Source organism: Cucumis melo, chromosome 12 (assembly GCF_025177605.1).
Source record: "Cucumis melo cultivar AY chromosome 12, USDA_Cmelo_AY_1.0, whole genome shotgun sequence".
NCBI classification, from domain to species: domain Eukaryota; kingdom Viridiplantae; phylum Streptophyta; class Magnoliopsida; order Cucurbitales; family Cucurbitaceae; genus Cucumis; species Cucumis melo.
In genome coordinates, this window is record NC_066868.1 from 21,244,648 (window position 1) to 21,261,324 (window position 16,677).

General features: G+C 34.9%; 1 protein-coding gene across 14 annotated transcripts; it reads right to left on the minus strand.

The window, feature by feature from the left end:
• Nucleotides 1-222: 222 nt before the first annotated feature.
• On the minus strand, nucleotides 223-15,086 carry LOC103488382 (uncharacterized). 14 transcript variants are annotated; one of them, XR_007816188.1, is made up of 12 exons: nucleotides 14,563-15,086; nucleotides 14,357-14,443; nucleotides 13,650-13,794; nucleotides 11,760-11,914; nucleotides 11,182-11,256; nucleotides 11,046-11,081; nucleotides 10,558-10,629; nucleotides 10,205-10,349; nucleotides 9,745-9,777; nucleotides 9,389-9,475; nucleotides 7,950-8,027; nucleotides 7,705-7,829 (listed from the first exon to the last, which is right to left on the minus strand). XR_007816188.1 is itself a non-coding variant. In XM_051080498.1 (10 exons), the coding sequence occupies exons 4-9, from the start codon at nucleotides 9,757-9,759 to the stop codon at nucleotides 6,039-6,041; spliced, it is 474 nt and encodes a 157-aa protein (XP_050936455.1). In that variant the 5' UTR covers nucleotides 9,760-9,777; nucleotides 13,650-13,794; nucleotides 14,357-14,443; nucleotides 14,563-15,085; the 3' UTR covers nucleotides 4,685-5,383; nucleotides 6,020-6,038. The 14 variants fall into 14 exon arrangements, 2 of the variants coding, with proteins under 2 accessions (XP_050936455.1, XP_050936454.1); XR_007816187.1 differs by having other exon boundaries at nucleotides 9,745-9,889; nucleotides 14,563-15,085; XM_051080498.1 differs by lacking the exons at nucleotides 10,205-10,349; nucleotides 10,558-10,629; nucleotides 11,046-11,081; nucleotides 11,182-11,256; nucleotides 11,760-11,914 and adding exons at nucleotides 4,685-5,383; nucleotides 6,020-6,083; nucleotides 6,824-6,947 and having other exon boundaries at nucleotides 14,563-15,085.
• Between the last annotated feature and the right edge of the window lie 1,591 nt (nucleotides 15,087-16,677).

Here is a 16,677-nt window from a genome sequence, read left to right on the forward strand (position 1 = left end):
AGAGAAATCAAAGTGGTCAGGATCCATACCTCGGGCAATGCTTCAACATTCTGACCAAGTCGTTAGAGAAAACAAAATTCATATGATCCTTTGATGTAATCGAATTTGAACTACTTGACAAATAGACCAAAGTAGCGATTTCCATGTTACTTGTAAAGGTGGAGGACGAAAAGAAACAAAAACAAAATACCTATTTTCTGATGTAACCATCAGGCTCATTGTTGAAGCATATCCTTTAAATTTCTACATACAAAAGAAGTTAGAAGTGAGGTTGAGAAAGAATTATTTTGTAAAATTCATCACATATTGAAAAGCAACAAAGAAGATGAACCTAGTCGAACAAGTTAACCTCTACGGTTCTTTCTTATTTCCCCAACCTTTCTTCTTATCATCTTCTTCTACTTATTAATCGTTCTACCTTTAAACATCTTCTATCCCTTCTCTTATGTGCAACTGAAAGAGAGAGAAATTCATCTTCTTTTTATGCTTGAAACAAAAGAGAAATTTCTTTTTACAGTTCTGAGATTTGCATGATTGTAAGGCGAAGAGTAACTCAAGTTGAATCCTTTGAATTTCAAGATAGAGCACCTATATGGTAAATGAAAAATTAGCATGAAATAATCTCTTATACAAGAAGATTTTACTTTGTGTATGGACATTTGGGTTTTAGATCCAATAAGAAGAATGGTGGATAATCAACCAAGAAACAATCAAGAAGTTCTTGCAATAAACCAAGCATGGGAACAATCAAGAACAACCTCAAGATTTTCAACAATGACATGAAAACAAACAACAAAACCTATTAAGAAAGCAAGAATTACCTCAGAGTATCTTAGAATTTCCATCAAGAATTAAAGAACCTACAAGATTACCTCAGATGATTGAAAACTAAGAAGAAGACCTTTGTATAGATTCAGATTCTTCTAAGAAAGAGGAATTAATTCCTAAATCCTCATCCCAACATTCCTCCAAGATTTCAACCTCCAACTTTGTTTCAAACCATTCAACATTAAAGAAACATGAATCAAAAAAATTTCCAAGATTCAAAAAAAGAATTTGACTTAAACAAAAGAGAAATGCATTTCATCAAAAATTTCATGTAAAAAAGACATTATTTGCACACCCAATCTCAAATTCAACAAACTTAAATTTCTTTTCCAAAACATTCCAAAAGAATTGCATGCAAAAAGAACCAAGATCAGATCTTATATTTATATCTCTACTGAACCAACATTAAATCAGGGACTATATCAAACTTATTTGTATGAAGTATTCCAACCTCTCAACTTAAACAAGTTAACATTACCTGTCAAGATCGACATTAACATCGATTGCAAAAGTTTCACAAATGGGAGCCATGGGGTCTCCCATTTCTCAACAAGTCCAATGCTCCCTTTGTTATTGTTCTTCCATTTCATTTTAGCTCACCTCCTTTTCTTAGCCTACATCTTTTAGAAATCAAACTCAATCGTGCAATTGGAACCAACAAAATTGGGATTCAATTGAGTCAGCTCATTCTTGAAAATTTAACAGCGAAATTACATGAATTGAGACTCACATATTCACATATATATGTATGTGTGTACTGCTTTTCTTGCTTGTTAATGTTTCCTTTTGTTATATCATGTTTTAAAACTTGAAAATTTGAAACAACGTTCAAGCTAAGAAAGAAAACTTCATAAAACAAGCAAAGCAGAAGTGATCAATCACATTTTTGTTCAAATAGAGCTCACAATACCCTCCCATGCAAATTTGTTAATCAATGCTAAAATGGAAGCACGAAAGAAAAATAAAAGCTTCCTAATATTTCAATCAATATTCATGTAGGCTCTTTAGTCAAATGTGATGTGAATATTTCAAACCTTGAGAGAAAAAGAGTTATTGAATATTTTCAAAATCAAAGAAGCAAAAATCAAAATATATTGTGATAACTATAGCAAAATATATCTAAGAATTACCAATTTCACAACATAATAAAACAAATAGATATTAGGCATAACTTCGTTAGAGAAGAAATTGAGAAAACAGAAACCTATGTTGCCAAGATTCATACCTCTAGCAATGCTTCGATAGGCTAACCAAGTTGGCTAGAAAAAAAAAATCAAAACAAAATACCTATTTTCTGATGTAACCGTTAGGCTCATTGTTGAAGCATATCCTTTAAATTTCTACATGCAAAAGAAGTCATAAATGAAGTTGAAAGATAGTTCATTTTATAAAATTCTTCACACACACAGATTGAAAAGCAGTGAAGAAGATAAACCTAGCAAAACTAGTTAACCTTTATGTTCTTTCTACTTTCACTAACCTTTCTCTTCATCTTCTTCTACTTATTGATTGTTCTACCTTCAGAAATCTCTATCCCTTCTCTTATGTACAACTAAAACGAAAGAGGAAAACTTTTGAGAGACTTGAGATATGCATGACTCTAAGGTGAAGAGTAACTCAAGTGGAGTCCTTTGCATTTCAAGATAGAGCACCTGTGTGATAGATGGAAAATCAGCGTGGAAGAATCTCTTATACAAAAAGATTTCACTTTGGGTATAGACATTTGGGTTTTAGATCCAACAGAAAGAGTGGTTGATAATCAACTAAGAAATACTCAACAATGGCATTAAAACGAGCAACAAAACCTATTAAGAAAGCAAGAATTACCTCAAAGTATCCTAGAACTTTCACCGAGAATTAAAGAACCTACAAGATTACCACAAATGAATGGAAACATAGAAAAAAACCTTTATATAGATTCAGATCCTTCTAAGAAAGAGGAATTAATTTATAAATCCTCATCCCAACATTCTTCCAAGATTTCAGACCCTAACATTGTTTCACACCCATTCTACATTACAGAAACATGAATTAAGAAAATTTCCAAATTTCGAAAGAAAAATCTGACCCAATAAAAGAAAATACAATTTCATCAAAATTTTAAGTTAAAAAGGACGGTTATTTCCATACCCAATCTCAAACTCAGCAAACTTAAATTTTTTTTTTAAGAACATTCCACGAGAATTGCAAGCATTTTACTTCACCTAACCAACCAAACTTTAAAGGCTAGGAAAATCTGGTTTTGGTTAAGCCATAAGTGAAGAGTTCCCCACACAAGTTCTCATACTGAGGGAACCAATGCATTCTACTTGACCTAACCGGCTGAACTCTAAGGGCAAAGCAGGTCTAGTTTTAGTTAGGCCAAAAGTGAGAATTCCCCACACAAGTTCTAATACTGAGGGAGCCCAACACATTCTACTTGACCTAACCGGCTCAACTCTAGGGGCAAGGCAGGTCTGGTTTTGGTTAGGCCAAAAGTGAAGAGTTCCCCACACAAGTTCTGATACTGAGGGAGCCCAACGCATCTTACTTGACCTAACTGGTTGAACTCTAAGAGCTAGGTAGGTCAGGTTTTGGTTAGGCCAAAAGTGAAGAGTTCCCCACACAAGCTCTGATACTGAGGGAGCCCAACGCATTCTACTTGACCTAACCGGCTGAACACTAAGGGCAAGGCAGGTCAGGTTTTGGTTAAGCCAAAAGTGAAGAGTTCCCCACACAAGTTCTGATACTGAGGGAGCCCAACGCATTCTACTTGACCTAACCGGCTGAACTCTAAGGGCTAGGTAGGTCAGGTTTTGGTTAGGCCAAAAGTGAAGAGTTCCCCACACAAGTTCTGATACTGAGGGAGCCCAACGCATTCTACTTGACCTAACCGGCTGAACACTAAGGGCAAGGGTAAGGCAGGTCTGGTTTTGGTTAGGCCAAAAGTGAAGAGTTCCCCACACAAGTTCTGATACTGAGGGAGCCCAACGCATTCTACTTGACCTAACCGGCTGAACTCTAAGGGCAAGGCAGGTCTGGTTTTGGTTAGGCCAAAAGTGAAGAGTTCCCCACACAAGTTCTGATACTGAGGGAGCCCAACGCATTCTATTTGGCCTAACCGACTGGGCTCTACGGGCAAGGCAAGTCTGATTTTGGTTAGGCCAAAAGTGAAGAGTTCCCCACACAAGTTCTGATACTGAGGGAGCCCAACGCATTTTACTTGACCTAACCGGCTGATCTCTAAGGGCTAGGTAGGTCAGGTTTTTGTTAGGCCAAAAGTGAAGAGTTCCCCACACAAGCTCTGATACTGAGGGAGCCCAACGCATCTTACTTGACCTAACTGGTTGAACTCTAAGGGCTAGGTAGGTCAGGTTTTGGTTAGGCCAAAAGTGAAGAGTTCCCCACACAAGCTCTGATACTGAGGGAGCCCAACGCATTCTACTTGACCTAACCGGCTGATCTCTAAGGGCTAGGTAGGTCAGGTTTTTGTTAGGCCAAAAGTGAAGAGTTCCCCACACAAGTTCTGATACTGAGGGAGCCCAACGCATTCTACTTGACCTAACCGGCTGAACTCTAAGGGCTAGGTAGGTCAGGTTTTGGTTAGGCCAAAAGTGAAGAGTTCCCCACACAAGTTTTGATACTGAGGGAGCCCAACGCATTCTACTTGACCTAACCGGCTGAACACTAAGGGCAAGGGTAAGGCAGGTCTGGTTTTGGTTAGGCCAAAAGTGAAGAGTTCCCCACACAAGTTCTGATACTGAGGGAGCCCAACGCATTCTACTTGACCTAACCGGCTGAACTCTAAGGGCAAGGCAGGTCTGGTTTTGGTTAGGCCAAAAGTGAAGAGTTCCCCACACAAGTTCTGATACTAAGGGAGCCCAACGCATTCTATTTGGCCTAACCGACTGGGCTCTACGGGCAAGGCAAGTCTGGTTTTGGTTAGGCCAAAAGTGAAGAGTTCCCCACACAAGTTCTGATACTGAGGGAGCCCAACGCATCTTACTTGACCTAACTGGTTGAACTCTAAGGGCTAGGTAGGTCAGGTTTTGGTTAGGCCAAAAGTGAAGAGTTCCCCACACAAGTTCTGATACTGAGGGAGCCCAACGCATTTTACTTGACCTAACCGGCTGATCTCTAAGGGCTAGGTAGGTCAGGTTTTTGTTAGGCCAAAAGTGAAGAGTTCCCCACACAAGCTCTGATACTGAGGGAGCCCAACGCATTCTATTTAGCCTAACCGGCTGAGCCCTACGGGTAAGGCAGGTCTTATTTTGGTTAGGCCAAAAGTGAAGAGTTCCCCACACAAGTTCTGATACTGAGGGAGCCCAACGCATTTTACTTGACCTAAGAATAGAGAATTTAAAAATTTTTTAAATTTAGGCAGTTTTGGTAAAATGAAAATTTCCCAAAGGACATGGAACATGCAAGGCTACAACCCCACCCCCCACTTAAAATTTTGCTTTGTCCTCAGAGCATTTTAAGCAAGATTCTAATGATGGAAGAAAAAAAAGAGACAGAAAACCTCCCGTTGCTTGCAAAAGTTCCAAGTTTGGTTATACTTCATTTCCGTTTATTCCTACAAAAAGAAAACAAGAATTTCTATCAAATTTTATTAAAGAGGTTAAACTAAAATTGAAAAAAAAAATCTACAGAATTTAAAAGAAAGGGGTAAAATTTTGCATTGTTTAAGATCGATCGTGCAAACATACTTTTCCTAATTCAACCTGGATCAATGACCAAAGGTTTCTCAAATACTATCAAACCTCATCTAGAAAATCTTCAAAACTTTTATTCCATAAGTCTTATTTTCGTCCTTATTCGAGCATTGTCCTTACTCCAAGAACAAAATTAATCGTTCAAACATGTCACTTTTAAAAGTTTTATTTGTTTTGTTCTCGATATATCCAATTCAATGATAGTCTAGTAAAAAAGGGTATTATTTGTGAAAGATGAACTTTTAATGCTATTTCCAACCCTCACTTAGTTAAATTCTATCAGCTATTTCCAAACCTCACTTAGTTAAATTCTATCAGCTATTTCCAACCCTCACTTAGTTAAATTCTATCTAAAATGTAATGAAGTCTAGCATCAAAGACAATTTATGATTTAATGCAGTGAGAAATACTTAAGCTTTAAAATACTATCATCTTACATAACTTGAAAAAAGAACAATAAAAAACTCCTTTATTTTCAGTTAAAGAAAAACACCTGCCTCTTATCACGCGCTTCCTTCACTCAACAACACCATGCTTTTGGTCTGTCTTCAAAGAACAATCCTGAAATTGTGAAAAAGAAAGTCAAATTCAAATGTAAGATCACAGCTAAAATGAAAAAATTAATCGAAGAGAAAAAAATTTAAGCATCTTTAATAGTACAAAAGTTGCGAAAGAGCTCTTTTCAACCTCTACAATAATCGATTGAATGCTGACCTTCGTACAAATGTGCATATAATGGACATCAGAATTTACAACCAAATGGTTCAATTCAACACAAGCGAAGCTTTCCTGGTATTTTTAAGCCAGTTTCTCAACCTAAGTGGAAAAAGGAATTCATTTCTCGGAATCAATTTATATCTAATGTTTTATAGAACTTGTCAACACTATTCTGTATTAATATCATTCTAAGAGAGATAACAGTAACTTGATCAGGTTACACATGGATGATGGGTCAACAGAACTGCAAACAGTGTTGCTGGACATTCTAATGTCTAAAAAGATAGATTCACATATAACTGCAAACTGTGTGTGTGTCTATATATATGTACCTATTTAAAAAGAGAGAGGGACTTTATTTGTTAATGCACTTTATGGAGTTCATCACTCAGTTCTTAACCGACATGCAAACTTTCAACTCGTAAAAAGTAAACCAAGTTTTATGTCAAAGTTCAACCTCTCCTATAACAACTGCATAAATTTCTCCTTCCCCTTCTTATCGAAAACTATGATACTTGCTCTCAGTTCCACCCATCCATAATGTAATTTATAACATTTAGTACAGGAGATAGATAGGCCATTACCTCACTTTCTAAGAGCGCAATCTTGTTGGTTGCCTCTTCATGTATCATTTCAAGTTCGTCCAACATCAATTCCATCATCTTATGCTCCTTCAAAGCAGCCTGGAATTGTTTTTGGAGCTCCTTTCTTTCTAGCAAAACATTATCAAACTTGATTTCCAGAAATTGCAAATATTGTTGCAACTAAATGAAATCAACCATTATCAAGTATAAAAAGGGAAAAACAAATTTTGTATAATCTTTCTAAGTAGCCTATGTGATACTCCAATACTTCAATCACTTATTGACTGAAACTAGTAAAGTTCCCAGAAGCCACCAACGCACATAACTAGAGAAAATGCAATTGTCAATCATATGAACTTTCAACTATAGTCACTTGAGACTGATGAATGAAAACAAACAAACAAAATGTTGAACTACACTTCTCCTGGTAATAAGTAAAATAGTTCAAACTATTGCTCAATAACTCAGGCTGCAAAGAACTCAATGGTACGATTCTCCCTTTCGAAGTCTTAAACACCTTACTACCGTAATATTTTATGCTTCAAAATCTTAAGGATTCTCTAATCTTTACTAGAAACAACCGTAATTATTTGATCATTCCAAACTTTTCACTTTAATATGATACCCATTTATGGCTAACATACTAGTTAAAAGTAGTTTGAGTACTCTGTTAACTCCTACTTGCAAGCAAATGAATGTCATGGAGATGTTGTCTATGAAAAATCTACTACCATAAGTTGAAGAATATTTTGCTTTATACATATTTTCCATAGAGAAACCTATGATAAAAAAATAGAGAAAAGAAAGACAAACAAAATATATCATTGTGGAACAAGCACATATGACAATCAAGAAACAATGGAGCAAGAGGGGTAACCTGCCTTTCCCTCCGTAAAGCAGCTAAAAATCGTCCAGGAAGAGAGACAATTGCGATTATCCACATCAAAGTTGTCCAAAATATGTTCAAGTGAAGACTGACCGAGGTCTTCGACAGCTCCAACCAAGTCTGAACAACAACAAAGGTTTTCAAGATAAATGAGCATGTCCGCATGAAAAACAAGAAAGGCCTCGTGACCAATAATATTGTAACATTCAGGAATTCTGAAAGAAAAGCCATTGAACCCACCAGTACCACTACCTTTGTTGCTGAACTACATGCCAATGACTTCTCCGAAGCTATAACCAGATTTATTGAACCCCAATTCTGCAAAACAAACAAATCCCTTCAACCAAACTGGCACCGAGGAAGCCATATAATCAATTGAGCAAGTAAGAAGTCAATACCAAATTTTTCATGAAAAGCTATTCACTAAGATAAGAACTTCAGAACAAAAGGATGACAACTGACCGTTTTACTAACTGAAACGTAACATAAAAGACGAAAGAATAAACTATTATTAAGAATAAGCATGGTTATGACATTATGTATTATCACACCTTGAAGCATTCATGCCAAAGATTGCTTTTTGAAACCAGAATACAGATCAGTCTTATGCTTTTTCATGTTTATGACATTTTGTATCTTCCCTCCTTTTCTCTTACAAAATTCTAACTAAATCAATCTTTGAGTGTAGTTAATCCATCTAAAAAAAAGATGAAAATGCTAAAACAAGCACAAAAGTGGCGGTTAACGTACATGGCTTGCAAGCATATAAAGGAAGAGATCGAATGCAGCAAATAGCCTTTATTGTAGATGTTCCTTTGGAAATGAATTCATGGTTCTTAGGTAGGTTAGCTTTCTTCGAATTTACTCTCCTTGAAACTTCAAAACTGGGTAGTTTATGGTTTTTATTTTATCATTTGGGTGGACTGTTGAGATTTTAGTGTAATTATTTGTTTCTATCTTTGGGATGTTTGAATTCCTCGATTGGAAGTTTTCCGTAACTTCCTTAGTTCCTTGGTAATATTTTCATTTGATCAACAAAAATTTTCTGTTTCGAAGTTGAAAGAATCAAGGTAATAATGTGACAAATACGGATTGGGAGAAATGCAAGAGTTCTTATAAGAAGAAATGGGATGGGGAGAAACTCTGGCCTCTGTCAAGGTTCCACCTTCAGTTTGGTGAACTTTTTCTAACTCAGGAGCCCCTTAGTGCACAGGATTTTAGAATGTTTTCCCTTCTCCTTTTACTTCAAATAGTATCAAAGAAACTTTTTAGTTCTTTTTGTGGGGGAGAAACTTACCTAAAGAGACTTAACAGAGTAACAAAAGAATGCAGCACTAAATGGTAGTTATAACGGAAAGCATGCAGCATTTTCTTTGGCCATAACAGCCTCCACTTTTAGAGATATTCCTTTGTTTTACTTGTAACTTTATCCTTTCCCGGCAAGGGTTTGTGTTTTATTTTCATGTATGGTTTTCCTTCTACTTCCCTTTACTGGGCCCTTTTCTAGTCCTTTTAGTGCACTCATGACCTCACGTCAAATGTTCGTTTTCTCCAAATGAAAGTTGTGCCTTAATTAATTCATTAATGAAATAGTAATGAATGAAGGAATGGAAGTACCTTATACTACATAAAGCTTAGGTTTAAAAGCTGTGTTTCTATCTCATACACACGCAAATTACCTCAGCACATATTCTACTAACGGTTGAAACGGTTTCTACTGGACGTAATCCACGATGTCTCAGCCCCAAGAAGAATTGCATCACTTCCTGCATACTCATGAGAAGACAGGTTATAAAAAACTCCATACAACCATACCCCCTGTTAGGAATGGAACTAAGAACCCTGATTCGTATATAATGATACAATTGAACATAAAATAGATAAATTTTAAAAAATTTCAACCCAATCTTCAGCATCAGTTATTATGAGATCTGTGGCTTTAGAAGGTAGAGAGGGATTTAAAAGAACCATGACTTAAAAAATCCCTACATCTTCGGTCTTTAAACAATAGAGATTTAAAAATTGAATAACTCACCATCAAGTACAGCATTGGCAACAACAGTAGCTACTGCACGTGTAGGTCTCAAGTTGTTAGTCATGCTGTCTACCACACGAGTTACAACAGCAGGCTTTCCAGCCATATTACATCTATAAAGGGCAGTTTTCTGAAACAAAAACACCTGTAACAATGTAGAAAACAGAAATAATCAATCCTAAGGAAACCATGGTAAAGAATACGAGTAAAAAGTGAGCTGACAATGACTTACCTCTACACTTTCCATCTTTGCAAATACTTGAGTTTGGTTAAGGTGAACATATGGCAAGTGGGTTCAATTCCTTTTACCACAGAAAACTATAATACAAGTTCTTTCACTACTTAAAACCCAAATTCCACAACCACAGTTATGCAAGAAGAAGAACAACAACAAAAATGCCTCTTAAACTCCAACAAGAAGTACAGAAGAACTTGAATTTCAAAAGGGAACTTAACTTACCTCCGTACTTCCATGGCAGAATAGAGTGAGCTAGAAATTAGAAAACACAAAGAATGAAGTTGATTTTGAGGTGCATCCGGAAGGCAATTTAAAGCTTTTGGCAGTAGCTATGTAACAAATTTCCAAAGCGAGCCGCCATAATCGACTAAAAACAGAAATCAAAATGAATGAGTAATCAAATTAATATTCAGTGTATCTGAAAAAACAAACATAGTTATTCTGACAAACCCTGCATAATTATTCTGAGATTATAAAGATGGTGTTTAAAATGTATTCAATTCATTTTAAAAGGTTAACCATGAAAAGGAAGAATAGTGGAGACCATGAACTACTAAAAGCTGACAATGACTTACCTCTACACTTTCCATCTTTGCAAATATTTGAGTTTGGTTAAGGTCACCTAGCTTAGAAAGAAATTGTCGAGCCTACATAAAAATTTAATTTAGCAATCAATATCCTCTATTGTAATAATCAACATAGTCAAATCACCCACAGTCGATCATTTGTTAAAAGTGAAGACTCAATGCAAGGAAATAATACTTGTCGAACATCTTCCACATGTCTAGCATGTGACAGAGAGAGGAAGTCAACCTTGTTTTTCACTCCCCACGTAGCTATGATCTAAAGTCACCAGTCAGGATAAAAAAAATCTATGAGCTACCAATCATGTTAAGGTTGTATAAGCTAATTGCAAGCAATCAAAGAGACTTAACAGGCATAACAAACAAGAAACTGAAGAATGTTACTCTTTGTCTTTCTCATCAAGTGTTGGAAGATCAATGTGAATTTCAGAAGCATGCAAAGAGTACATTGTACCAACCAAAGTGGCAGAGTTCTTTACCACACAACCAACATCATCTCCTTTCACTTTGAAAACCTGATAAATCCCCAACAGACATAACTCAGCATAACATCATTTACCACGATTCCTTACAGTGAAGAAAAATTTGAAGATCGCTACCAATATGCTCCATTACCTCCAACCAGACAGATGTTTCACTTCCAGTAAAGAGGTACTGACCAAGAAAAGGGGTGTCTCCTTTCTTAACGACCTATATAAGAAAATTTCAAGTTTAGTAATATGAAGGAGATTACTGAAAGAACGCCTATCTTTTATAAAGTTTGACTTTGCAAAATATCTTATTTGCATAAACTAAAGAATATTAAAATCTCAACCTCTTGTCAATTTTTAATGAAAAACTCACGTGTCTTCATACGATGCAATTTTGACTGAGAGTAAATTGCATCAGGCAACAGATACGATGCAGACAAGTAATTAGATCATTAGTATAGTCAGTTAACATTAGATTAGTTGATGATTTTAGATTAAATAAGAGTTTGGATTTATTTATTTGTTTGTTTTATTTTCTTGTATAACAAATGGCCACTTCTAGAAATATACGAGGGGCTTTTGAATATCAATTTAAAATAAAACTTTAATTCACAGAAAGTTTTTCCTGCACTTCAGGGCTACAGATTTTCTTTGTTTGGCTGTGGATGTGGCCTAATCTAAAATGTTCCACAAGTAGTATGAAGTTTTATAGTATTTCCCAACCTTTGAAAGTCCACCATAATTTATAGGTAGCAGCTCCGAAGATGCCTCTAGTTCTTGATTGGGTGTTAGAACAACAAACCCATCTTCCTGAAGAGAGATAGATTTCTCACTTTAGTTACAACCAACACCTCAGGACCCACTGTATCCAGCATAACCTGAAAAATGCAGAAGAATTATCTTACTTATTCTTTGGCCAAGTTACTAAGAAAATGGTAGGAAAGTTCAAATGATAAAATATACACTCAAACATATTAGAAACGAACATACAGCACAAAGTTTCTTGGTGCTTTTAACAGCAATCTTTAAATTTTCCAAAGTCTCTTGATGGTAATCCGGACTACCCCATGAAAAGTCGAACCAAGCAACTAACAGCCACCAAAGAAAAAATAGAAAAACAAAAGTTCCTTACTTTAACTCAAACGCATTACCCACTAGAAACAAAAGGAGAGTTGCTAAGGAAGCCAACCAAACCCAACATTGCAGCCGTAAAACAAGCAGAAATAACTTGTACAGATCGAGAGTTAGGCCCCACAGTACCAACAATCTTAGTCATTGTAGGAAAGAACCTCTGGAAAACAAGAGGGCAACAAACAACAAAATTTCAAGGAGCCTCAAATACAAGAAAAAAATGCAATCTTTTTAAGATATCCCAAACCTTCACTCCTAACTTCTCGATCAAATCTTATGTTTCCAAAACTCATATGCTTATCAAAACTAGTAGTAAAGCTTGTTGAAATTGATCTCAATGTTCTCAGTGAATTCCTTGAGCGTGTTTCTTCGATAGACGAAGGTTTACTTTCACTGTGTTGCAGGTGAAAACTTTCACGACTCCTGGACAGGGGACAAAGCAAGTAGAACAGAAGAACCAACAAATACTTCTACTATTTGATTTTGAAGAAGAGAATCACAGGAGATGGGGGACATCAGAAGAATTTCAACCACACACAGAAAACAGATAAAAAATAGTATAGTCGACAACCCAAGAGCCATTTAACTGAAATATTTCCTAAATGATTAGCTGGTAATTATTTAATCTTAGAAGAGAACTAGAATTTACCCTGGTCTATAGACAATACACAGAGAAATGACAATATGATGTGAGCGATTGTTACTAAAGGAAAAAAATAGTTTACTGACGATGAATTGAAGTAGCCTTTCCTTTGTAATTGAATGATTTAAAGAGTGATCTAATGAATGTTATAAAAAATAAATGAGGGGAGAGAAGCTCGACCATGGAGAGAAAATGGACAGTGAATGAAGTACCAAAAAAACAAACTAGCGAATGCAGTCATAGTTAAAATAAAACCATCTTCAAAAGTAGTCATAACTCAACCAAATGGTACTATATTTTCTATAAACCCAACTTCTTTTCACTTTTGAAATGTTCAATTTGTGTTAGTTCCTACACACAAAAAGGTCTCAAACTCCTGAAATGGATAGAATTACAGGGCTACAGGTTATAGTATTTTTGTGAACCTAAAGCAATTATGAAGCATAACCAAGTAGCAAACACAAACACAAACACTTGATGAAACTTCTAACAGTCACAAAAACTTTGGAAGTTAGTAGTGCAGAGAAAGAAAGTGAGAGAAGTCATTTCTGGCTTAAAAAATCCCTTTGGACTCCTTCCCAACTTCCCAGATGCAATTGAACCCCTTGAAAATGACCATAACTGACTCAAATTACAGTAAAAAATCAAATTGAGTGAACATATGGCAAGTGGGTTCAATTCCTTTTACCACAGAAAACTATAATACAAGTTCTTTCACTACTTAAAACCCAAATTCCACAACCACAGTTATGCAAGAAGAAGAACAACAACAAAAATGCCTCTTAAACTCCAACAAGAAGTACAGAAGAACTTGAATTTCAAAAGGGAACTTAACTTACCTCCGTACTTCCATGGCAGAATAGAGTGAGCTAGAAATTAGAAAACACAAAGAATGAAGTTGATTTTGAGGTGCATCCGGAAGGCAATTTAAAGCTTTTGGCAGTAGCTATGTAACAAATTTCCAAAGCGAGCCGCCATAATCGACTAAAAACATAAATCAAAATGAACGAGTAATCAAAGTAATATTCAGTAAATCTGAAAAAACAAACATAATTATTCTGACAAACCCTGCATAATTATTCTGAGATTATAAAGATGGTGTTTAAAATTGTATTCAATTCATTTTAAATGGTTAACCATGAAAAGGAAGAACAGTGGAGACCATGAACTACTAAAGGCATGCAATTTTTCACAGTATCATGATGAGAGACTTCATGCTTTAAGAAGTCTATGACACAAATCAAGATTATAAAGTGTCAAACATTTTTTAATCTTTATTAAAGTTTATCTTCTTTCATGCTTTAGTAATAGAACTAATTTAACTTAACAAGGTCCAAAACTTGATGATTAATCTTGAGTTTATGATTTCAGCCGCATACAGAAGTCAGTTCCACCAATCTACAAAATTACAATATACAAAATATAAAGGATGGCATACAAATTATATATAGACATTTTGGACAACTGCAACAACTTTTTTTTAGTACACGGTTGCAGGGATAGGGGTGCACTTAGGTGCGCATATTAGCACGAGGAAGATAAAAACCTTCATTAGAAGCCGAGTAACGTCTGCCATTGTGGATACACACTCCTCTGTAAAATTTTCTACACCAGATTTTACATCTTCTCTAATCTGTGAGATGATTCAGCATAAGACCAAATTAATTTTTCATATTACAGGAAAATGTCATTTCACCCCCAAATTAAGACAAAAATATACCAAAACTCCCATAATCACACCAAGTAAACTACCTTCGCAATGGAATCAGACAACCCAGGGATGGAATTCTCAGGAACGGTCTCCATACTGAGCTTCCGCTTACGTGGGTTAGAAGAGGGAGCAGGCTCTTCAACTTAGTCGGCGAGGGTTTGGAATCGGGAACCATGGAATTGGTATCGGACGGTGAAGCATTTTCTTTGGAAGACGACGTAGGTTTTCGAGGAGTCTGTCGCCCTTGATTCCGGCGCCGTTAGCGCTAGGAATAGAAGATGGCAGTGGATCGGCGACATGGGTATATAGCAAAATAGGGTTTCTTGGGTGCGTGCTTCATTTTAGAGAATGGAAATTGAGAGATAGGAAGAGTGAAGATGAGGAAGACGAAGGAGACAAGAAAGCGAGAGAGAAGAGGAGGAGGAGAGAGAGAGTTACCGTTGAGAAGAAAGATGAAGAAATGAGAACCGAGGGAGAAGCGGTGAAGGGAGGGCTTCGAAGAAGACAGAGTGAAGTTTTTTTCGAAATTTGAAATGGTGTAAAATGACTTGTACCGTATAAAAATTTATTTGTAAACATAAATAAATATAAATGTTTTGTGATTTTTTTGTTTAATAATGTTTAACACAGGTCCCAATTACACTTTCAAATTTTAATTTAGAATTTATAGGAGCAAAACTAGATGTAATAAAGAATTCTAAATGTTCTTCAACTTTTAAAATGATTCAAAAACATTTACTTTTAGATTAAAATCGTTAAAATTTTATTTCAAGAATATACTTAGAACTTAAAAAGAGTCCAAAAATATTCTTCTTAATCTAAATTATTTAACAATTTTCTTACTAACTAAAATAATTTTAAGTTAAGATCATAGTCTTAATTTCATTTAACTATTAACATACAGCGATCGATCAAAAACACAACTAATTTTTTCTAGTTATTGTCGTAATCAACACACTTAATTAATTGTCAAATAAAAAATATATTTGACTATTAACACTCTTTTTTGTTTGACTAATTATACTATGTTTGAAGGGGAAATTTTCGTTGTGGAAATTTACTCTGATTCTAGATGAATAATAAATACTTTTCTCTATATAGTATAGAGCTATTAGGGTTTGCAATATCGTAGTGGGTGGTTTCCTTTTTCATTAGGGCTTAAGTTTAGGTCATCGTTGAGTAGTCGTTTGTCGACACCGTCGGACTCATAATAATGTTAAAACTGTTAAAAATATTTACAAAATAGAAGTTTATTCGATAGTTTCGAGATCCCATTTTCATGAAAATATTATTTCTATGAAAATTTCAGAAAAAAAAAAAAAGTGATGTAAGTTGTTATAATTAATTAATGAAAGTTCTACTGTGACTTAATTAGACTATATATGATTGCCATTTTTAATAACAGTTTCTATAAAGTACGACAACATTTAGATGTCCGTTGTAAATGGATGCGTAAATGTTGGTATAAGAACATAATTTAAAACAAATGGAAAAATAATTATACTACAAAATAATATAAAGTTTAGAAATATTTGAAGGTGTAATAATGAGAAAATTTCATGAAAAAAGTTGGAATAATGTCAAAAATAAATATAGGTTTTTTCTGATTGTGGTTATTGCAAAATAAATTATTTTAGAAATTAAAGTTTTGGAAAAAAAATAAAGCTAAAATTTGATAAAAACATAACACATAAAAAAAAAACTTAATCAATAGAATTTTAAATATGTATCAGAACTATAGATTAAAAGAAAAAATCTTGATATGAACTAATATAGTTAGTTCTAAAAATTGAATATTTGTTGATAAGTAGAAATTTCTTAAAAACTCGAAATATTGTTTAAATGGAGAGAAATAGAGTATCTTAAAATATTCTCAAAATTTTAAAGTTTCATTAAAATTGGAAAAAAAAATGTCTCCCAACTAAAATTTTGGGCCCTTTGAAATCTCAAATTTTTGAGATTTTGATGAAAATTTTAAACCATAGTTTGGATTGGGTACTGCAAGACTCATTGAGATATGTTCATGCTTGAAGTTTTTTTTCTTGTTGCAAGAAAGTGAAGATTCTTGGAAGCAATGACAATATGCTATAAGATGGTGAGTATTCCTTCTCCTAATATCTCAAATGTGAAGGTTGATTTTGATTGTTTTGGAGGTC

Coding starts and splice junctions, on each gene's coding strand:
- LOC103488382 (XM_051080498.1), bottom strand. Junction 7,830..7,949: donor CAACAAAGGTAGTGGTACTG/GTGGGTTCAATG, acceptor GTTGTTGTTCAG/ACTTGGTTGGAGCTGTCGAA. Junction 6,084..6,823: donor TTGCGCTCTTAGAAAGTGAG/GTAATGGCCTAT, acceptor TCACAATTTCAG/GATTGTTCTTTGAAGACAGA.